Source organism: Anguilla rostrata, chromosome 14, assembly GCF_018555375.3.
Source record: "Anguilla rostrata isolate EN2019 chromosome 14, ASM1855537v3, whole genome shotgun sequence".
In the NCBI taxonomy this organism is placed as follows: domain Eukaryota; kingdom Metazoa; phylum Chordata; class Actinopteri; order Anguilliformes; family Anguillidae; genus Anguilla; species Anguilla rostrata.
The window spans coordinates 31,218,253-31,242,031 of NC_057946.1; the positions used below are offsets into that span (position 1 = coordinate 31,218,253).

General features: G+C 47.0%; 1 protein-coding gene across 2 annotated transcripts in view; it reads left to right on the forward strand.

Annotated features, from left to right (window-relative positions):
* Window positions 1-4,210: 4,210 nt before the first annotated feature.
* The window catches only part of mcc (MCC regulator of WNT signaling pathway), an 89,691-nt gene continuing 70,122 nt past the window's right edge, over window positions 4,211-23,779 (forward strand). Inside the window, exons 1-3 of one of the 2 annotated variants that reach the window (XM_064307965.1) lie at window positions 4,211-4,852; window positions 7,570-7,814; window positions 8,551-8,801. In XM_064307965.1, the coding sequence (XP_064164035.1) occupies window positions 4,725-4,852; window positions 7,570-7,814; window positions 8,551-8,801 (624 nt within the window). In that variant the 5' untranslated portion in view covers window positions 4,211-4,724. The remainder of the gene's footprint in view (window positions 4,853-7,569; window positions 7,815-8,550; window positions 8,802-23,779) is intronic. The other variant, XM_064307966.1, reaches the window with a different exon arrangement.

Here is a 23,779-nt window from a genome sequence, read left to right on the forward strand (position 1 = left end):
CAATACATCGCATTACACTGTATTTTCTGATGCACTTAAGATATATAGTCCTGAGATAATAAACAAAAAAAATCTAAATATATTTGTGCTATGCTCCAGTCAAGGGCAAAGGACAAGTCTACCCCAGAAATAATTTATTTAAGCAATATAATACAGATTCGGAGGAAACCTAAAAAAAATATTACCACACATAAATTCAGTCCATGGGCCATTTAAAATGAATTTATTGCTGTATTTATGCCTGTTATAGTTTTTCATTTCATTTTTCAGATAATCTACATTATTGTGTGTATTGAATATTCATCTGGCAAAGATTCAGCAAATATGTGCATCATAGTTCTTCCTGTGCTTAACAGGATTGGCAAAACATTTCAGAAAATGCAATGGCACATAAATGCTAATTGAAATAAAAATAAACATATTTAATATTATATGTGTATAATATACAGTATAGTCAATATTGGTGGAAGATTAATTAAAGTAAAATCATTCACATAAAATCAAATCAGCAATAAATCCACAATTCCATATTCCTGTACACGATTTTCTTCTGAGCTCAAAATCAATTCAGAGAACAAATTAATGTTGGATCTATCTCTCTGTCTCTGCTTCTGCACACACACACACTCTCTCTCTCCCTATTTTCTTCTCTCTCTCTCCTGAAAGATTCAGTGATTATTCAAGTTTGTTTGCTATCTGGGAAGCATTATGTAATTCTGAATATGCAGCTGTTTAATTAGCTAGCTGTTTATCGCGTTTGTGATCATGAGATTCGACCACTTAAAAAGTCAGAAACAAATTTAGTTCTTTTTATAATACTCCCCAAAAAAAGGTATGTCTGATAGAACTACACATGCACATATTTCTCAGTTAGGTTTCAATTAACTGAACTATCCAACAGAATGAATGTCCAAGTTGAAAGACATAGCCACTCAATCACAGAAATGTCAGGACTGAATAAAATTGAGGAGGAAAAAGAACAAAGTGCCTTGTGTCTGCATCCTTTCCCGACCTTGAAAAGGTCACACACCAGGTCTCCTCAGCCATGAACTGTGGAGTAACACAGGAGCGTAACAAAGATGCGAGCTGTTAAAGAAAGAAGTTCAACTCAAAAACAATCCAGTATATTAGTAAAGTGCCTGCCTCCAATGGCCTGGTTCATTTGTAAGGTACTGTGTGAGCAGACCGCCCACCAAAAGAACTGAATGCATGTTGGCTCTTATTAACTGAAGTTGCTGAGAACAGGTTGCACTATAAATGCTAGCTATTCAGAAACTACACATACAACTCATTCACAAATCACAGCCAACACGTTTTGTTGGCAAGACTAGAGAATGCAATGTGTGAACGAGCTAGGAATTGTGTTTTAAACTGAGGCTTCTACGAGTCTGAATTCAATATGCAAACACTGTACAGACTTACAGACCAGCAAAATCATCTGATGAATTGGGCTCATCTTCATAAAAAGTGTGTTATACTCACAGATTATTTTCTTGCATATACATCTCAATTACTGGCTGAGTATCAATTATCTATGCTAGTCTCGGTGATATCAGAAAGCAACATTTTGGCAAGCCCATTTCAGCATGTTGAAAAACTGTATGGTCAACTAGAACTGTACTGACTGGAACGATTTTGACTGAAGTGCCTGTTCAGTGAATAATAATAATAATAATAATAATAATAATAAAGACAAAAAATATAGAATAAAAAAATACCACAGGTAAAATTGTTACATAAGGTTAATGGTAAGTTTAAAAAAAGGTTCTTAAATGAGATTTAAAAGAAGACAAGTTTAGCTAATTAGATTTAGCCACAGGCTTATGAAGCCATCTCTCCTCCGTTTGAGGCCAGAGGCAATCTATGCAGGGCGCTTAATTTATACAACACTGGTCATTGCATGTGTTGCTGTATTGATCCTTGGAGGTCATTTCTCATGCACAAGACAGCCCCCTCCATTCAGCTAACACTGGATTTAATTTGCTGATGAGCACACATGCGATCCCATGTGTCGTGCGTGGAGCACAAGGAACACAAATTCTACCAGCGCAGAATCACTTGGCAGTCACGTAATTTGTTTTCTTGGAGCAAACGCAGTAAGCACTGCTCACAAGAAGCCCACCTGGCAACAGGCCACAAGCTGTCTGAACGGTTTTCTGGGTAACCATGGAAACTCAGAGGGGAGTTAGCCAAAGCCGGTAGGGTTGCATCTAGAAGAGATCAACTAGCTGAACCGTGTGGCGTGCAGCAAGATGGCTGTCCATGGTGACAGATAGGCACAAATGAAATCCCCCTTTCCAGACCATAGAACAACAGGTAGTCAGTCACAAGCTATAGATTTACTTTATGCAATATCATGTTGGAGCTAGGAGTATGTTTTATTGATGAAAAACAACTGATTATGTGTTTCAGCCAAGGGTGTCATTTATGGGGCGATAGGGGGTTACAGCCCCTCAATATTCTATTTTTCTGTGTTTGCTAGGAAAAAAATAGTTGTTTGCCCCACCCACTCATACAATTTCGATAATCATTTTGTTGTCACTGAAAGATGGGAATTTCATTTTCTGATTGGTATATACTGATGAGTAGTCTGAGGTATTTTTCCCTAAGAAATCACCAGAAATTATATTTCACAATTGTTTTTAAAACATTTCTAAAGGGGGGACATGCCCCGGACGCCCCCCTAGAGAGTTGCGGTTTTTGGGCTCTGTGCATTTCAACCCCCCAACATTCAAACTAAAGTCACACTCTTAGTTTCTGCCATCTTGTAATTTGAAAAACATGTGATATTAAAAAATGTGAGGAACGTTACACAGGTATGGTATGGACTTTCAAATATTCTGCGATCATTTAATAAGATATCCTTCTATCTTGATCTTGTAACACTTTCATATTACACTCATATCTTCCTCTAACACTTTCGTGTTGCACTTAAACTATCATCTTCATATGAAGGATCAAAGTCACATGATATATTTCTTGGGGACTTCTTAACATCTGTCATGGTCCACTTTCACTTGCTCTTAATCATTTACTACTTTTGATGGTAGCTCTTGTAATGTTTGGCTAGCATTTTTATTTTGCCTCCTGTGTTTACTTAACTTTAAATTAAGTTCCAAAAACCACCATCAGAATTTAAAAGCTATGTAACAATATTGTTTCATTACGCGGTTCTGCCCCCCCCCCCCCCATTTTTAGCAATGTGGCTGTAGACCTAAACATTGGTTGCAAAGCAGGTTTGTTAAAACATTTCTATTTGATGGACAAATCTCACTCAGTGACCCAAAATAACACCCAGTGGGGTTGCAAATCTCACCCGATAGACTGGACCAGTTTGCTGCCCTGTATGCGTTAGGCCACATTGGATATTGGAACTCTCTGCAGGAGCGAAACAAAATGGATGCATTTTCACAAGCCCGTGAAGAAAAACTGGCCTCAGTAATCAACAGATAGACCCGTTTTAGTAATAGGATTCCTTGGAATCAATAATGTATTTGTTTTCTCCAGTTGGCAACACCATCATGCCAAGATCTACTCTTTTCAGCCCTTGGCTATGTCCTACGCTTGCATTTCACAAATACCTCAAAATCCTTAGCAGTGGAAATGAGCTGCAGGAGCTACTGCCAGGTTATACTGGTGGTATCGCAATACATCATAAATCTCTGAAAAAGAATAGTGACCTGACAGACAGACCTGGTATTTCTGAATGATGCATTGGTACAGCTCTAGTCCTTGATGAAGATATTTCTGTTGATTAAGTAACTAGACTAGATTAGATTATACTTTATTATCAGAGTTCTCTGAAATGTGTCTTGCGTCACAAGCCATACTCCCTTTCACATACAACGGGACCGGCACACATTGATACAGTAAAATAAGACAAAAGTTGTTGCAGATTGCATTAATAATAATTATTACGAAACATGCACAGGAAGCCTAGCCATCAGAGTAGGCCTACTACCAACTACTCTGAAGCGAGTTTACAATCGATAAAGAAAGAAAATGACTTTTTAAAGATGTTTTTAAAGAAGTTTTTACACTAATATCTGAGTTGATTAACACCTTAACCGTAACAACGTCTACGTGGATGCTTCAATAGCGTCCTCCCTACGTGCTGATGTAGGCTAGTCGATCATAAACATTAACCGGCTGCTCATCTTTCTTCCGATCAATTTTTCAGAGATTGCTGCGGAGGCACCACCGTAGCCTACTTTAGTCGACGAATGAGGTGAGCAGTCGGACTCGCGCACACTGCGAATTAATGACTCACAGATGCATCCGTAGTCAAAAAATAGGAGTTAACGTGCGAAGTTTTTTCGTGCGCTCTGCGCAAATGTACCGCTTTTGAACTGTAGCTATTTATGAACAGGCGCAAATCTTGCAGTTAGGGTTTTAAAAGAGAGAGAGAGAGAGAGAGGGAGTGGGAAAAACGAGAGCTGGCAGAAAGCTTAGGATCCCAGGCAGCTGCGGACCAGCCCACTTCCATTCCATCAACAGTTTACTAGGGATCCGCACAGGCAGCGCTCCCTCCCAGGTTTTAGGATTGAAATATGCACCCGTTGCGTGCTCTTGGATTAAAGTGCCCATACTTTCGTTTGCACCGTAAACAGCCAATGGCCCGGGGAGGAATGACTATCTGATAGCGCAACAGTTAGTTTTCGGAGACCACAGACTTCAGAGGAACATAAGTGCGGGTAGGAGCAGTTTGCATTTTTGGGGAGATCATGGCGGCGGCCGCGGTGGAGGTGAGTGTTAGTAGCGGCAGCAGTGACACATCTAGCACCGGCGAAGAGGAGAGAATGAGGCGGTTGTTTCAGACGTGCGACGGGGACGGAGACGGATACATCAGCAGGTAACGCTCACAAATGCTTAATGAGAAAAAAGTGCGAGGAAGCCTTCCAAAAAGTGAAACGGTAACACAACTATTCGGTTAGCTTGCTAGTTGACCCTGATTCGAAATAATTGCGATACACTGTTTGCAAACAAGCTAAGCTAGCTAATTAGCTGCTAAATCAAATGCAATGTTCATGTCTGCCAGAAGTTTGCGCAAACTTCGACACCGTTACATTTGGACCCAGCCCTGGGGTTTTCGAGTGTCGCCAGTTTTTCATAAGGGGCTAAGTGGAAATAAAAAGATGACAATTCTTTGTGATTGCCAAAAATGTTGCGCACAATGCAAAGTTTTGGAGAGGCAATCATTCATTTTGACGACCCCAATCTGATGACGGCGGAAATGTCGCAAGAATTTAGCTTACACAGTACTGAGAACTTAAATAATGTTACAGCTAGCTACATCAACATTTTGCGAATATATGATGGGTATTTGGCTAGCTACAACAACACGAAATGCCTTTATATTAGGTAAAAATACTACTACCACAAACAGAAACTGTCAGAAATAGATTTATTAGCTACTTAATTTATATATAATTAACTGGATAAGCCACATGTCTTCCACAGATTGTTTTCGTTACTGTGATTCATTAGCTAACTTGGCTAACAGCTAGCTAAATGCTCAAATAAATCACAGGACGTTTCTGGCATTATTTCCACATATTTGTAGCCTAGCGTACCAAAACCAGAGCATGCGTTTAGCCATAAATGCACTAATTCAGTTATTTCGCCATGGTGCGCGATGGCTAACGTGCAGCTCCTGGAATTTTCGTGACTTTTAAAATCGTTGCGGAGAACCAAAACTCATCAGCACTCTAAAATGAGTTTTCAGTTCAATGCATGTACTACATTAGTTTGATAGTGCTGTAACTTTATTTATTTATTTATTTATTTATTTATTTATTTATTTGTATCATTACCGTACACCAATGTGAATTTAATCAACTTCTTTAACTAAGTATCGGTTCTGAAAGCCAGAGCGCTCAAGGCTGGCCAAGGTCACCCGGAGAATCAGTCTACAGGCATATTCAATGTCCTCGAAGTTGCTGACAGTTGAGTTTGTAGGGATTTTTTATAGTGTAAACTTTTTGCCAAAACAGATTTACGTGTGATAGCCGCCATTGCCATTTTAGATATTGGGTAAACAAGCAGTTCAATTTAAAAGCATCTTTAAACCTCAACATTATCTTTGTTGTTTTATTGTTTTATTTAGTTGTTCAGTTCAGCTATTTATTTTTTACATACCCTTGTTGTCCCTTGAATTGTAAATATTTTTCGATTCATTAAATAATGTTACCTTTACAAATGGTGATACTTCCTGTAAACTGACCTTCATAAAAGCCAAATAACTCCTTTATAAACACTACTAGTACAGGCAGTTATTGACATAAGTATTTAGGCTATATAAATATCTGTGTAGTGCTTATGGAGGAGTTGTTCAACAGAATTGCTACTCAAAAACTAAATCAATGAGTGTGAACCTTAATTGACTGAGTTGTATGGCTAGTTGATTTAGCCTCAGTAATGAGCATGTGCCTGCATCTCACAGCTTGCTTCTGTAATGATGACCGCCGCACAATCAGATGGGCACATCTTGGCATAAATATTGTCTTGTCTGCCCTTGCGTCTCTGCTGTTGACATGGAAATAAGACCACATTTTGAATCAGTAGTGCTGTGACCAGTGGCGTAGGTTTCGTTTGAACATTGGGGGGACACATTAAGCAGGGGGGGTCTGGGTGTCCTCCCCCAGGAAATTTTGAGCGTCAAACACTTCATTTCAATACAATACAATACAATACTTCATTGTCCCTCAGGGGAAATTTGTTTTCACAGCTTTGCTTCGCGGCCTCACATAAATACATAGATACATACAGCATTCTGCATTCTGGTGAATTTTTATGCACCAATTTGTGCCTTTTCTGCATCGATTTATGGTGGAAATGTTTCTTTCATGTTTTTATTGGGGGGGGGGGGGGGGGGACAAATGCACGTGTTCTAAATATTATACGTATCGCCTGCACCCCCCCGAAATCTACGCCTATGGCTGTGACCCACTTCCCTTGTGTTGTGTTGTGATGTGTCCTGGTTTTCCCCACATCACAGAGAGTGGATTGTTTAGCTCATATTTGAGTGTTTACTTCCTGACTCAGCAGCCCGTCCGCAAAGTATTATTATAATTTTTTTCTGAAAAAGTTAGAAAAGGAAAAACAAGGCGTGTTGACATTTCAGTCCTGAATGCCTTCTGGGTTCTTCCAGAGGGACACAGGGTTTCTGCTTCAGGTCTCCACTGTCAAATCAACAAAGGAAATGGCCCTCGTGGGTCTGCTTCAGTCTACGTTTTGGTGGATGGTCTGCTTCAGTGTATGTTTTTGGGGGAGGGTCTGCTTCAGTGTATGTATATATAGGGGTGAAAAGGCTGTTTCTTGGTGTTCCTTGGTTCTTGTTTGTATCTGTGTGACAGGCTGCCACTCTGCAGTTGGCTCATTTGCCAAAACGGTTCAGCTCTCAGAGATGGCAGATGTTTACTGTTGCATGTTGTCATGATTTTTGGATTGGGGGACCTTGACTTCCAGCCTGCCCCCCCCCCCAAAAAAAAAACAGTCATTGCCCCCCCCCCCCAGGAATGAAGTTTACATGTTTCACACACACTCTCCCCTGGCCCCCCTCCCTTGCAGGAACGACCTGCTGATGGTGTGTCGGCAGCTGAACATGGAGGAGTCGGTGGCTGAGATCATGGACCAGCTGGGGGCCGACGAGCGGGGCAGGATCTCCTTCGAGGACTTCGCCCGCTGCCGAATCCAGCTGCTGAGCGAGATCCGCAAGGAGGAGGGCGCGCTCTCGCTCCTCTCCGACCACTCGGGCCGGAGGAAGCTCCGGGACCGCGTGGCCTCCTGGCCAACCAGCAGCGAGAACAGCCTCGGTGAGCGGGGCGGGGGCGGAGCAGCGCTGGGCCTCGTGGGTGGGGGGCGGAGTCTAGACACATGCACTCAGGTCATCACGGCCTTTTGATTCATATTTGTGAGGCCCAGGCGTCTGCCCCCTCACGGCCCTGTGTGCTTGCTCTTGAGATACCTCCGTAAGGGCTGTCTCCGTACCCCCTACAGTCACTCAAACCGGACGACAGAGGGCGTATCCATGTGCTTATGGCGCAGTCCTGTTGCCAAACTCGGTTTCTCTAATCCGACAAACTTTTATACCAGATTTTTATAGCTAATTTTTATACCAGAGGCTCAATGATTTAAAGACAGTCTTCTTTTTAATGGACAGAGATCTTGGTAGATAAATCCATGCGTCACTAGGTGGCAGTACAAGTGCATTATAAAGTGGTATAAATGAAAGTTGCAGAGACTGCATTCCAGAATGCATACACATCACTGGCCCAAAAGATTAGCTCCTGACTGCTGGGGGGGGGGGGGGGGGTCATGTCCTCTGTAGAGTCCCTTCTCAACAGGCTTGTTGTTCATGTGAGTGTGTGTATGTGCCGGTGTGTGTACGTGCCTTTTGTGTATGTTTTTTGTATGTGTGGGTGTGACTGTGTATATCTGTGTGTGTGTGTGTGTGTGTGTACACCTACGTGTGTGTACATGTGTGTAAGTGTGTATCTGTATGTGACTGTGAGAGAGTTTGGCTCAGCTCTCTCCCCTGCTGTTCCACAGGTGCCCTGTCGGGGGCGCGGGAGAGCTGGGAGTATGACTCTGGCGCTCGAGACCTGCAGAGCCCAGACCTGCAGCAGCATGCGCAGCCTGCGCAGTCGTCCCAGACACAGCCTCCTCAGCCCACCCTGCAGAAGCTTCTGGAACAGCGGGGGGCGGGGCTGGAGCCGCAGGCTGTCCTCCAAAAACTGGTGTCCCAGTCCGGGGCCCGCTTTGCCCCGCTGGGGGGGAACTACCTGGAGCTGGCCAACACGGTGAGTACTTTATACCAACACTGTGTACCAACACTGTGAGTGCTGTATACCAACACTGTGAGTACTCTATACCAACACTGTGAGTACTCTATACCAACACGGTGAGTACTTTATACCAACACTGTGAGTGCTGTATACCAACACTGTGAGTGCTGTATACCAGCACTGTGAGTACTCTATACCAACACTGTAAGTACTGTATACCAGCACTGTGAGTACTCTATACCAACACGGTGAGTACTTTATACCAACACTGTGAGTGCTGTATACCAACACTATGAGTATCTATACCAACACGGTGAGTACTTCATACCAACACTGTGAGTACTGTATACCAACACTGTGAGTACTCTATACCAACACTGTGAGTACTGTATACCAACACTGTGAGTACTCTATACCAACACTGTGAGTGCTGTATACCAACACTGTGAGTGCTGTATACCAACACTGTGAGTACTCTATACCAACACTGTGAGTGCTGTATACCAACACTGTGAGTACTGTATACCAACACTGTGAGTGCTGTATACCAACACTGTGAGTACTGTATACCAGCACTGTGAGTACTCTATACCAACACTGTGAGTACTCTATACCAACACTGTGAGTGCTGTATACCAACACTGTGAGTGCTGTATACCAACACTATGAGTATCTATACCAACACTGTGAGTGCTGTATACCAACACTGTGAGTGCTGTATACCAACACTATGAGTATCTATACCAACACTGTGAGTACTGTATACCAGCACTGTGAGTATCTATACCAACACTGTGAGTGCTGTATACCAGCACTGTATACCAACACTGTGAGTACTCTATACCAACACTGTGAGTACTTTATACCAGCACTGTATACCAACACTGTGAGTACTCTATACCAACACTGTGAGTACTCTATACCAACACTGTGAGTACTGTATACCAGCACTGTGAGTGCTGTATACCAACACTATGAGTACTCTATACCAACACTGTGAGTACTTCATACCAACACTGTGAGTGCTGTATTCCAACACTGTGAGTGCTGTATATCAACACTGTGAGTACTTCATACCAACACTGTGAGTGCTGTATACCAACACTATGAGTATCTATACCAACACTGTGAGTACTCTATACCAACACTGTGAGTACTCTATACCAACACTGTGAGTACTCTATACCAACACTGTGAGTACTGTATACCAACACTGTGAGTACTCTATACCAACACTGTGAGTGCTGTATACCAACACTGTGAGTACTGTATACCAACACTAGAGTATTATACCAACGCTGTGATACTCTATACCAACACTGAGTACTGTATACCAGCACTTGAGTACTGTTACCACACTGTGAGTGCGTATACCACACTGTGAGTACTTCATACCAACACTGTATGCTGTATACCAACACTATGAGTATCTATACCAACACTGTGAGTACTCTTACCAACACTGTGAGTACTCTATCACATGTGATACTCTATACCAACCTGTGAGTACTCTATACCAACACATGTGTACTTAACCACACTGTGGTACTGTATACCAACACTGTGAGTACTCTATACCAACACTGTATGTACTTTATACCAACGCTGAGTACTCTATACCAACACTATGTGTACTGTATACCAACACTGTGAGTACTCTATACCAACACTGAGTACTCTGTGCCAACGTCCTGCCCAGTGCTGTTACAGTTTGTGTGATTAGTTGTGCAAAAATATTCTGCAGTTTGATTGGTGGTTGTACATCTTCGACAGCATTGACCAGCTCAGGAAGTTGCTAATGTCAGTGCTTCCGTAGACTTCGTTCATGTGCGCTATGCTAAATGTTCCTAAGACCTCATACGCGCTCTGCTAAAGGTTCCTAATAGCTCATGTGCTTTTTACTGCATTATGTGCTGTTGAATTGTCAGGCTGGATTTCAGCTGTTGTCTGTTTTGGATGTGAGATGATGGGTATTGTGTGTTTGGGTGGGCGATAGATCGCCTTGTCTACTCGTCTAGCCAAAAATGCTTTTTACCTGGGCGTGTTTTTAATGTTGAGTGATTTCTAAAGTGTCGTTATGGTTGAAATATTCAGAAGTTAATTTTTGACCCAGACCAAACGGCGTTGTGTATTGCAAGTTTGTTCAGCAAGAGCTTTTCTGCATTTTTGTTCATACACATCATTGCTTTTTCGACCACTGCCCTTTCACTTGCATTAAAGATGATTTATCTGCTGGATTGTGTAATAAATTTGAATGGCACGCACTACCATTGCACTGATTGGTCAGTGTCTTTGGTCCAATAGGAGGAGCTCTCTTGGGGGGGAAACGGAAAGGAAAACCTCTGCCTTGTGTTTTCATTCAGATTTAATGGGTTCAGAGAGCTGGTCTGGTGATTGTCGAGGCAGGCACTCTAAATTCGAATGGAGTGTATGTGTGTGTGTGTGTGTGTGTACATACGTGTGTGTCTGTCTGTATGTGTGTGTGTGCGTGCGTGCGTGCGTGCATACATGTGTGTGCATATGCGTGTGTGTACGTGTATGTCTGTATGTGTTGGTGTGTGTGCGTGCGTGTGTCTGTATGCGTATGTGTGTGTGTGTGCGCGTGCCCTTGCATGTGTGTTCTCGATCAGTGAAGAATGACCCACACGGGCTCCTGTATTTCTCTGGTGAGGAGAGAATTCTGGGGTCCCATTAAAAGCCCATCTGCTGCAGCCATTGCACTGTTCAGCACACTCAGAAGGGATTCCTTAAACTACTCTGAACTCAGAAGACTTCTCTTGAGCTGGCATAAGGGGCAGATGTTAAGAAAAATAAGGTGCTGGAACGGTCCAGTACATGAGGGATGTAACATGGATGAACTGTGGAGACTGCAAGTTTGGCTGAAGATGTAGTGTGTGCCTGTATCCTGCAGAGGGCAGTGTATGTCAGGGTTGGAGATAAAGGATTTCCCCAAAATGTCCTCCCTGTTTCAAGAGAGTGTGTCCACTGCTGTTGCTGAAAGTGAATTATACATTCTGTATATATATATATGATTAGAGATCAACAGACTGTGACAGTGTGATTCCATAGTGTTCATAACTGCTAATGAAAGAAAAGGCAGTTTTGAGTTTCTGTTCTGCTTGATCCCTGTTGTGTGTAAAAGTGTCTGGAGGTGATTGTCCTCATAGTTCTTGTCTTGCGCGTGTAAAATGTACTGGACTGAAATGTGGAGAGTGCCCAGTCGAGTGTGTTTATCCTTGTTGGTTTGCAGTTTTTCGGAAAAGTTGGGAGACCACGGTCCCTGCACAAGCAGATGTGGGTTGTAGGCACTGGATTTTGACCAGGTGTCTGAACTTGTTCTCTCCAATTCCCCCACACCTTCGTCCTCACTGCAGACAGAGAGCTGAGATCAAACTGGAGGCCAAATACATGACATTATGTTCCTTAAAATGCATTAATTCATTATGCTTTTTGTTGTTGATATGCGATTCCCATTCTCAATTCCCTTGGGTACCCCCGAACCCCCTCATCAACCCCACCCCCCCCACCCCCAGCCCCCTGATCACTCGCGTTCATTAACGCATGCGTATCTATTATTCATCTCACGGCTGTCTAATGTGCCGTCATGTCTCCCATCGCGTTTCAAGGGCACGCCCGGGTCCACGTGCGCTTTTTACGCTTCCCATAAATCTCTGAGTGGTTTGTCGGCGTCAGCGCCGTGACCAACTCCCTCGGGCCGTCGCCGCCGGCAGGCCGGCGAGCCGGGGGTTAAGTGAAGTCATCCCCGACAGACAGACCAATGGCGCAGCGCTGCAGAGTGTGGGACTGCATGTGCTGCTGCATGCGCTGCTGCTGCTGCTGCTGTGAACTGGTGATTCCATGGGCGGTCAGGTAGGTACTTTTTTGTTTGTTTATTTTTGTCCTTTTCGGTGCGTGTGGCTGGCCGCCCTGCCGCCAGCGTACGCGCACGAGGGGGCCGTCTCACGAGGGTCGTCTGTGAGAGAAGCGCCCAGCAGGCGGGGTTATTGGGTGATGGGGTTTGGTCATTCAGAAGGCACAGTGGCTAGGTGTGCCCTTGAAGGTTTGGACAAACTGGGTCTGTCCAGCTGTCTGAAAATGTTTTTATTAATTAATTAATTAATTAATTAATTAATTAATTAATTAATTTTTGTTTATTTATTTGGTCTTTGAGTACAGTGCATGTTTAGTAGTCTACTTTGTGACACAAAAAAACCCAAAAATTTAGCACTTTAGTTTAAAAAAGAAAAAAAGTATATTGGTAAATTATTTGTTTAGGTGAGATGACAGGACGCCTCTTCAGGTTTAGGTGGGCTGTAGCTGCAATTTCACAGGTGTGCCCCCCACCCCACCCCACCGCACCCCACCCTCCCTTCCCAGTTCTGCTGAGCGCATGGCTTTTAAGTCCCACACGGAACTGTGTTTATGGCGGAAGCTGAGAGCCCTGTGATGGATTATGAAGAGGAAGCTTGTTGATTTTCGGGTTGGCGGCGGGACGGTGATGCGCGGGGCACAGCGTCTGCCGTCTGTTTCTCCTGGAGCCGGGAGCGAACCGGGGCGACCTTAAACGGGGGGCGCGGGGGCGGGGGGGTGCGGGATGGGGGCGCGGGACGCTGTGTTAGTGTGCCGGGGGGGGCCAGCGTGGCGTGTGATCAGCCGCAGACTGGGATTTATTTAAGCCAGTTTGGCCGCGCTCAAACAGTGTGGTTCCAATTACCCAGCATGCCCGTGCACTTCCTGCTTATAAACAATGGCAGAGCACCTTGGGAAAGACGCGCCAGTGCTGGAGTACTTTCGGCATTGTTTTTAACCACCGTCAGACTTCAGACTGGGGGGCGGGCAGCTCGTTTCCTGGGGCTCTGGTATGTGCACGGGGGGCTTTTGTTTCCACCAATTACCCCGGCTGAGTTAATTAGCTGTAGGCTACACACCAGTGCGGGTTCACTCAATTAGTCCCCCTGTAAAATGTTTCATGTCCTTGGGATTGAAGCCAGAGACGGAAACGGCGCTCCCAGCCCACGTCGTGCCCTTTTGTGGTGTCTGTAACCGGTTAGAGCCCCCCCCCCCCCCCCCCCCACAGAGACGTTTGCATCACATTCAGGCTCTGAGCCGCTGCTCTTTTCCAGAGCGACGCGGGCAGCCTGAGTTCTCCCTGCGCGGGGCCCATTCACACGACGGGGGGGCGGGGGGGGGTTACCGTAGCGCTTCAGGCTCAGGACGGCGACTGCTGGGTGGGCTTCGGCTGGGAGTCGAACCTGCAACCCTGGAGCTGTATAGCCAATAGCAGCAGCCATAAACATACTGCATACAAAACATTTATTATTATTATTATTATTATTATTATTATTATTTCTACTACGGTTGTTGAAATAATAATTATTGTATTTGTTTATTGATGTATTTTTTCTTGATTTGTTCAACTAAACTATATTAAAACTTACTGTGCCTCACCAAAATTCATGTGCCTGTGCTGTAAAAGAAAGTTGATCTCTGTCCGACTAGTTTCCCGTCTTTCTCACTCCATTGTGAAGGAGTAATCGACGCAGTTGTGGTGATTAATTGGTGGGATTCCTGCTTTCTTTGTACTCAGTATTTGCCATTATATTTAACTGCAGTGAATATTTGTGAAGGATAAATAAAACTGTGTAAAATTGTATTAATTGCTCTTTCACACACCAACCGTGAGAGAGTAATTAATACAATTACGGTATCCTGAAAGTGGTCAGTAAATGACTGAAACTGGCGATTTACTTGCTGGAAGCGCTGCAGCCCTCGTGGGCTGGAACGCGGAACGGCGAGAGGCTGAATCTTTGAGGAAGAAGTTATTTTTCTGACGGTTTTATGATTAACTGCAGGTTGCGAAACCAAAAATATATCGAGCCCTGTAATTCCTTTGGCCGAGGTTCTGATACCTGCCTCAGGTAGACCGCTCGGTGGGGTCTTTTATTAACTTATTAACACGGGTGATGATTTCCTCCGTCAGTGAGGGCAGATATCTGCAGTCTGGCGGGGTTTCGGTTCTTCGCGCTCGTTCCTGGGCTTAATTGGCGTGCGCCGAGAGCTCTCGACAGTTTTAACGTCTGAGGGGAGGCTCACGCAGGCCTCAGGAAGGGGAGATGTTCGGCTGTACTGCTGTTTTATCGTTTTACCCCCCCCCCCCCCCCCCGAGCCGCAATATCGAGAGCAATCACGAGCGAGTAAATTCAATATATTTAATTTTTCAAAGATGAGGTTTTAGGGCCTTTGTGTGTTGGCGTCCATTTCACTCTCCAGCTCGTTTCGGCTCGGTCCTGATGAGCAGTAAAGGGGGGTCCTTGATGGAATAATGGCAACCCTGTTGCTATGGCCAGTATTCCAAGTGGCAGCTGTGTTTTGAGATTAGCGTTCAATCCAACGATGAAAATGTTTTATTAAATACGCAAAAAAGCATAATGATAGTGATTTGTGTCTTTTTAATAGGTTTAGAATGTTTCCTCAAGATTACACCAGGGTGCCATTTCCCCTGGAACTGCGCTTCCTTCGTTAATTAATTAATTATTCTTACGTGCGATCCCGAACATTGAGCCTGTCATTTTGATTTTTTTCCCCCCGATGTGAGTCTCTGAAACGACGGTGGCTTGCGTAATGTCCGCCCTGCAGTTTTTGCGCCTGGAATTTTTTGCGAAATAAAAAAATTGGGTCGGATCTGAAGGAGGAATGAAGGAAACGGTGGAGAGCTTTTTTTCTTCCCCTCTTTACTGTTGATTAAAGCGAGACAGTCTGTGCTTTAACAAAGAAAAAGAAGAAGCAGTTAAGGATAATCTCATTAGCGGAGAGTTTGTAAACCTTCCCTGTGGTCAGTCCCTTGATTTACTGGCGCGCGTGAGAGACTCTTTAGCGCAATTTCATTACGCCACTCGTTCTCCTGAGAGCGTCCATCGCGGGCAGACCAATCACTTGAGATGGAGCACTTCCAGGGAATTGCGAACCCGCCGGACCGTTAGCCTTCGCAGAAACGATCCCCGTCTTTTCTCGAACGGGGGAAACGGCCTCCTGGGTTCGTGTGGTTTGTGTCTGAGCGGGCTGTTTGTGGGCTGTGTAAAATATAAATACCCGCAGGCCGCGAGTTGGATGATAAATAAAGACTTTGTGCGCACGGTCGGTTGGGTTGGGTCGGCAGGCTCTAATTGAAAACTAGCCGCCCGACCGTTGTGCCCCTTCCTGCAGGCTTGCCGTTTGGAAATGATTCGGATGGACTTGCCGCTTGGTCTCTTTCCACATGGTCTTCCTGAATTGGGATCCTGTTGGATTTGCGGATGTGTGGGATTCTTTGGATGTGTGGTTTTTGTCGATCACAGGACCGTGGAGCTGTTTTCCGTTCGCCTGGGTCTCGCCCCATTCACTGTGGAAACCACACAAACTGTATGGCAGCTTCCTTACCCAGAGTGCACTGCTGTGGTTGGCTCCCGCTCGGAGTCTGCAGCGCTCCCATGCTAAATTTAAAAATTTGGGCACGTGTTCAGGGATTGGCTGCATTTTTTTGGTTAAATTGTTGTTGCTAGGTGATAATGAGAATAATTGACTCACCCACAGGAAAAAACAGTTTAGAGCGAATCCTTTTAAATTCTCGCAAGTGTTGTTCACATCACGATTTATCGTTGTCCTGATGTTTTTTTTATTTTTTCATAAGAGAGACATGGTCTTACTTTAAAATAATTGCTGTCTAACAATTATGTGCTCGCGTCCTTTAAATTTTATTCAATATATCCCGCATTTGTCAAATTTTAGGAGCAAATATATCTGTTTGCAATCTGTTGACACACAAGCTCCCTTTGGTGTATTATTCCCAAATTTCTGCCCTCGGCAGTTTTTAATCTGGAAAGCTGAGGTGAATGCAGGTGTTTATGAATATTCACTGAGCAGCGAGATCGTTAGGCAGGCTCTTCTCAGTCTGATTGTAATCATTGTCTATGCAGAATTAATTGCCATTCAGTTGCAGCTCGACATCAAAAACATTTCTGGGCCTGGCAGCTCATGAATACTCAAGAGTGCCGCGATGGAAGAGACTGTTTACCTGCACCCGTGGAGACAGGGGGCGGGGGCGGGGACAGGAATTCAACAGAAAGGTATTTTTGTTTTTATTTTTTTATTTGACATAAAGTGAAGTGAAATCCCTGAAGAAAATGGAAGGGTGCAGGTAGAACAGAGAAGAGAGGGATGAGAGGCCTCTTGGCTTCGGAGGAGAGAGCGTTGGTATTCTGAATGCTGAGAAGATATGTGACACACAACCCCCCCCACACACACACACACGCACACACTTCAGCACAGTTCCTACTTCATCGGCTTCAGTCTTGTGCTGAGTTGTAACGTCACCCTGTATGAGGCAGTCATTCGAACTCGACTTGAATGGAACCGATGCAAATTCCTCAGTGGTGGTGGGTTGGTTTAGCCTCTGGTGCTAGCCCCTGTGCTGAGCCCCTGTGCGAGCCCATGCTGAAACCCTGGTGCTGAGCCTCTTGGATGCGAAGCCTGGTGCTGAGCCTCTTGGTGCTTAGCCTCTTGGTGCTTAGCCTCTTGGTGCTGAGCCTCTTGGTGCTGAGCCTCTTGGTGCTGAGCCTCTTGGTGCTTAGCCTCCTGGTGCTGAGCCTCTTGGTGCTTAGCCTCTTGGCCGACTCTTCAGTAGTTACCTGAATGCGAGGAGCTGGAGTTGACAGTCAAGGTCAAAGGTCAGTCTGGCTCCAACTTGAATTTGGGGAGTCATCCTGCCAAATTCTTGTGTGCTAAATATAGTTTTGTCCACTTGTGTTTTTTTTTTTTCCTTCAAATGCGTGCTTTATCTTTTTACTTTTTCGTTTTTGCTAGCATGAAATGTTGGAGGTTTAAAGTCCGTTATGTTTTGTGTGTGAGGTGAGAGTAGGCGCCACTGCGGACGGCCTCTTTCAGGCTGCTGAATATGAGTTCGGCGGTTGAGACTTTCTTCTGCTCGCATCACTGATAGGGCCTCACAGTGGCCAGGCTTCCCTCTCTGCCTGTCAAATGTGCGGTTTTTTAAAATAACCCCCCCACCCCTCCCTCCTTCTTAAAGCAGCCCTCGGAGGAACGACAGGGCCCAGCAGAGTGAAACTGGAGCCGTACGAGGTTTGGGGTTTTCCCGGTTTTCCCGGTTTCAGGCGGTCGCTCAGCCGTGTCCGCCGGTTCCCCGCGTCCGTCTCCGCGGGCGACGTCACAGGGAGGTTTGTGCCCCGGCGCGAGAGTAACTCACTGCGCCGGTTTGTTTACACCGCCGGCCGTGCTTCACGTTCTGTGCCACTGACTGTAGTAAACAGGATGCGGGCAGGAAGACATTATGGAGGACAGCAATTTCACTCGAGGCTTCAATGAAAACGGCAACGTAACACACACACACACACTCACACACAGACACACACACACACACACACACACACACACACACACACACACACACACACACACACACACACAGAGACCCACACACACACACACACACACACACACACACACACACACAGACACACACACACGCACACGTATTTTTCTTTTTCCCCCTCAGATTGACCCGCTGGGCACATTAGAAGTGAGTGAATGGTAAATAAAATGAGAGTAGTTCTTAAATGTAACCTGATGGAGTTGGCTAAGTGAAGACAAATCTATGCTAGGAGTACTTGAAAGGATGTTTATCAGAATCTCATCGGTTCATTTAGCTCTGTTTCTTGCTCTGATTCTTCCTCTGTTTCTTGCTCTGATTCTTCCTCTGTTTCTTGCCTTGCTACTCTGTAAGGCGTCTTTGTGACAGTTCTTTGTAAAAAAAGCGCTATACAAATGAAACTGAGCACACGCCTGTGTTCCAGCAAGCTCTGAAGGTTCCACAGTGGTTTGGGAAGCATTTGGGGTTTGTTTTCCGGGCTTGGTTTGTGTGGTCTCCTTCCTTTAGAAGGCGAGGTGGATGTGTGCCCTAACGTAATGGCACGATGTAAGCTGTTTAGGGGGGAAAAGCACCTGTTTAGCAGGGCTTTGTGTTTCTCTGAGTAAAACGCCCTGTCTCGTAGGCCGGTCCGCTCACGTTAGGGACCGGAGGGGAACGATCTGTCTCTCCGCTTTCCGGGATCTGGTTTCCGAATTTCTGGTCGTGCTCCGTTACTGTACACATGCATGCCACGCGCATGTCAGAGGTTTTTGCGTCAACAGGTATGCTGTGAAACTTTGTGGTTTCCACGCCTTTGTCCCCAGCCTTTGTGCCGCCTTTGTGCAGTTTCTGGTCTGGGGCCAGCCGGCCTCTGTTTGTCGCCCCAGCGGAAGATCAAAGATCGCGGTAATCGGCGTCTGTTTTTTTTGTTTTTTCTGCGAGAGCAGGAAAGTGGCGCCTTTCAAGGCACGGGACAAGGGAACTCTGGACCTTTTCTCTTCCGTTTCCCGCTTGGTGGAAGCTTGGAAGCTCTCCGCAAGTTTTTGAGGAAACCGCTTTCCATGAACGGGCCCATGGCATTCCCGACGCGCTGTTCTTCTGCTTCGTCTCCGGGTGTAAAAGACAAATGTGATTTCAGTGCTAGTTTTGTACCTGACAGGATTGTTTTGTTTATTTGCTGAACAGGTTACCCTACAGGGTTGGAGTCCTGATCTATGTGGCCACTTCTGGCACTATGATCTTTACTTCACTCTAGTGTGTTTTTCTGCACCTCTGCACCTCGAACTGATGTACTTGTTGTATGCCGCTCTGGATAAGGGCGTCTGCTAAATGCCTGTAATGTAATGTGATTGACTGAAAAAGGAGCTTAATCTCGGGTGTTTATAAAGCCGTTTGATCGCTTTGTGCCTGTCCACCCGCTGGCGAATTCATTATTTTGGGCTATTCAATTCGTTGTGATTTGCAGCCCAGTTTTTACAAGAGCGACAGGAGATCGTGTTGTGTTTTTATAGACCCAGTCCTTCTAATTGCTCTCGTTCTTTGCTGTGTGAGGGGAGAGGAGCCTGCCTGTCGGAAATACTGTGCTGGGTCATTTTGGGACCTCTGTAGGTAGCGGGTTATTCTACAGTCCCCACGATGGTGGGTTATTCTACTGTCCCCACGATGGTGGGTTATTCTGGGGTCCCCACGATGGTGGGTTATTCTACAGTCCCCACGATGGTGGGTTATTCTACAGTCCCCACGATGGTGGGTTATTCTACTGTCCCCACGATGGTGGGTTATTCTACAGTCCCCACGATGGTGGGTTATTCTACTGTCCCCACGATGGTGGGTTATTCTGGGGTCCCCACGATGGTGGGTTATTCTGGGGTCTCCACGATGGTGGGTTATTCTGGGATGTCCACAGGGTGGTGGGTGATTTGAAGCCTTGTGCAGACACACCAGGTCTGTCACATTCTGTGTTTTTAAAAAAGCTTTAATCATTTAGACACACGCACGCACAAACACGCTTGTCATTACTCTGTTGGATGCCCAGTCTTAATGTCGTGGACAGGTGTGGAAAGCAGATACAGGGGGTGCTGAAGGTTGGGATGGAGACGGGGGGGTCGTGGGGCTGGGGGGTTGTGGGGGGTTGTGGGGTGGGAAGGGGGGTACACCTCCCACCAGTCATCAGATCACTTTTCCAATTCAATCTTCTCAGTGTGCCGGAGAGCCTATACAATTTCACTGACTTTCAATTAAAGTGTTCTCCAGCCCTCGGTGGAGCCCCGACTCATGAATAATTAATGAGGGTCCGGCATTAGAGCGGTGCTTTCATCTGTCAGATTCCCGGGCCTCTGATAGCCAGCTGTCTGTAATGTCTGTAAGGAGGACTGTGGCCAATTTCTGTCTGTACTGATAGCAGAGCACATTATTTGAGTGTATTGCTTGTTCGCTTATGATCTTGGGCGGCAGTGTAGTATAATGGTCACGGAAACCGCTTGCTTTCAACTCCCAGGGTTGCAGGTTTGATTCCCATGTGGGGCACTGTCCTTGTACCCCCGAGCAAGGCACTTAACCTGAGCTGCTTCAGGATAAGATATCCAGCTGTGTAAATGGATTGTGTGTAGAGAATGTGAACTGTGTAAGTCACTCTGGGTAAAAGCCTCTGCTAATTGCCTGAATGTAAATAAAATGACCTCCTTTCTCTGTGTGTCTCAGTGAATTAAAGAAACAGTCCCGTGATGAATGTAGGAATAGCAATAATGGTTATAATGTAGTAATAGAAGCGCAAGCAGTGTGGTGGTTTGTGTTATTACATGTTATTACATTTTGTTTGGCTCGCAGTCAATGCTGACAGACTGCAGCCGCCCGATTGGCTTACAGGTAGGCTGCAGCCGCCTGATTGGCTCGCAGTCAGTCAGCGCAGGCATATTGCAGCTGTCTGATTGGCCCGCAGTCAGTCAGCGCAGGGGGAGAGTGTGTGTGTGTGTGTGTGTGTGTATATAGTCTGTTTATTGTGTGTGTGTGTGTGTGTGTGTGTGCCTGCCTGTGTGTGTTTGTGTGTGTGTATATAGTCTGTTTATTGTGTGTGTGTGTGTGTGTGTGAGGGCAGCTTTCTCAGCCTTCCTCGGCTGAAAGGTGTGGATGGTGAAATCACTCAGTCTTTTCTCCAATAACCAACCACCTGTAAGCATGCTCAATCAGCGTCACGTCTGAACCGCGGTCAGGGCCGTGAAATCGAAGCCGATTCGCCGGAGGCCGATGAGCACGAGTATGACATCATCAGTCTCCGCCGTTTAATTTCCACACTCCAGGCTTCAGGCCCGCCCGTCCCTCTGTCCCCCCCTCTGTTTCCTGCTCCTCCTCAATGATATTCCCTCAGTGACTGCGCATTTAGAAAGAATTAGTAAAGAATTCCAAAGACTTTAAAATTAACGGCATCAGTGGATACACTTATTTTTTATACTGTAACTATAGGTTACGGTCAGCGATGAGTCACTCCTGTTGCCGGAGTGCCTGGTAATCGTAATGGTTATTAATGAATCACAATATGATGTGCGTATTAATATGCGCAAAGAGAACAAAATGCAAATCTGCGCAACGGGAAGACCACTCCCATCTTCCCACAGTTTCGTGACGGCGGGCACTGGGTGTTTTTATTTTCAGTAATCTCTGTGAGTCACTGTCTGTAGTTCCCTGACGCACTGACTCCTCCTCTCCAGGGATTGAAATGAGGGAATGACCAGGGAGAAAGGTAGGGGGAGAGAGGGATGGCGAGGGAGAGAGGGAGAGAGAGCGATCGCCCGTTCGGGTGAACCGAGAGCCGAGCTGTGGCGGGTCATTTCGCATCTCCGTCAGTGCTGCTGTGGGACAGGCGCCAGTGCTGCTGTGGGACAGGCGTCAGTGCTGCTGTGGGACAGGCGTCAGTGCTGCTGTGGGACAGGCGCCAGTGCTGCTGTGGGACAGACGTCAGTGCTGCTGTGGGACAGGCGTCAGTGCTGCTGTGGGACAGGCGCCAGTGCTGCTGTGGGACAGGCGCCAGTGCTGCTGTGGGACAGGCGTCAGTGCTGCTGTGGGACAGGCGTCAGTGCTGCTGTGGGACAGGCGTCAGTGCTGCTGAGGGACAGGCGCCAGTGCTGCTGTGGGACAGGCGCCAGTGCTGCTGTGGGACAGGCGCCAGTGCTGCTGTGGGACAGGCGCCAGTGCTGCTGTGGGACAGGCGTCAGTGCTGCTGTGGGACAGGCGCCAGTGCTGCTGTGGGACAGGCGTCAGTGCTGCTGTGGGACAGGCGTCAGTGCTGCTGTGGGACAGGCGTCAGTGCTGCTGTGGGACAGGCGCCAGTGCTGCTGTGGGACAGGCGCCAGTGCTGCTGTGGGACAGGCGCCAGTGCTGCTGTGGGACAGGCGTCAGTGCTGCTGTGGGACAGGCGTCAGTGCTGCTGTGGGACAGGCGCCAGTGCTGCTGTGGGACAGGCGTCAGTGCTGCTGTGGGACAGGCGCCAGTGCTGCTGTGGGACAGGCGTCAGTGCTGCTGTGGGACAGGCGTCAGTGCTGCTGTGGGACAGGCGTCAGTGCTGCTGTGGGACAGGCGCCAGTGCTGCTGTGGGACAGGCGCCAGTGCTGCTGTGGGACAGACGTCAGTGCTGCTGTGGGACAGGCGTCAGTGCTGCTGTGGGACAGGCGCCAGTGCTGCTGTGGGACAGGCGTCAGTGCTGCTGAGGGACAGGCGTCAGTGCTGCTGAGGGACAGGCGTCAGTGCTGCTGTGGGACAGGCGCCAGTGCTGCTGTGGGACAGGCGTCAGTGCTGCTGTGGGACAGGCGTCAGTGCTGCTGTGGAACAGTGCTGCTGTGAGACAGGCGTCAGTGCTGCTGTGGGACAGGCGCCAGTGCTGCTGTGGCACAGTGCTGCTGTGAGACAGGCGTCAGTGCTGCTGTGGGACAGGCGCCAGTGCTGCTGTGGGACAGGCGTCAGTGCTGCTGTGGGACAGGCGCCAGTGCTGCTGTGGGACAGGCGTCAGTGCTGCTGTGGGACAGGCGTCAGTGCTGCTGTGGGACAGGCGTCAGTGCTGCTGTGGGACAGGCGCCAGTGCTGCTGTGGGACAGGCGCCAGTGCTGCTGTGGGACAGGCGTCAGTGCTGCTGTGGGACAGGCGTCAGTGCTGCTGTGCGACAGGCGCCAGTGCTGCTGTGGGACAGGCGCCAGTGCTGCTGAGGGACAGGCGTCAGTGCTGCTGAGGGACAGGCGTCAGTGCTGCTGAGGGACAGGCGTCAGTGCTGCTGTGGGACAGGCGTCAGTGCTGCTGAGGGACAGGCGTCAGTGCTGCTGTGGGACAGGCGTCAGTGCTGCTGTGGGACAGGCGTCAGTGCTGCTGCTGTGGGACAGGCGTCAGTGCTGCTGCTGTGGGACAGGCGTCAGTGCTGCTGTGGGACAGGCGCCAGTGCGCTTTTAGCTTGAACCCAGCGAGTGTAAATACACCCTGTGAACTCCCAAATTTCCCTGCTTCGCGGGTCCCCCGGAAAGACCTTTCTTAGCCCTGGTTGTTCAGCAGGAGGTCTCCTTGCAGTGGATTTTCTCACGCTGCAGATCTTCTTAGTTAGGCAATTTTGCCTGTT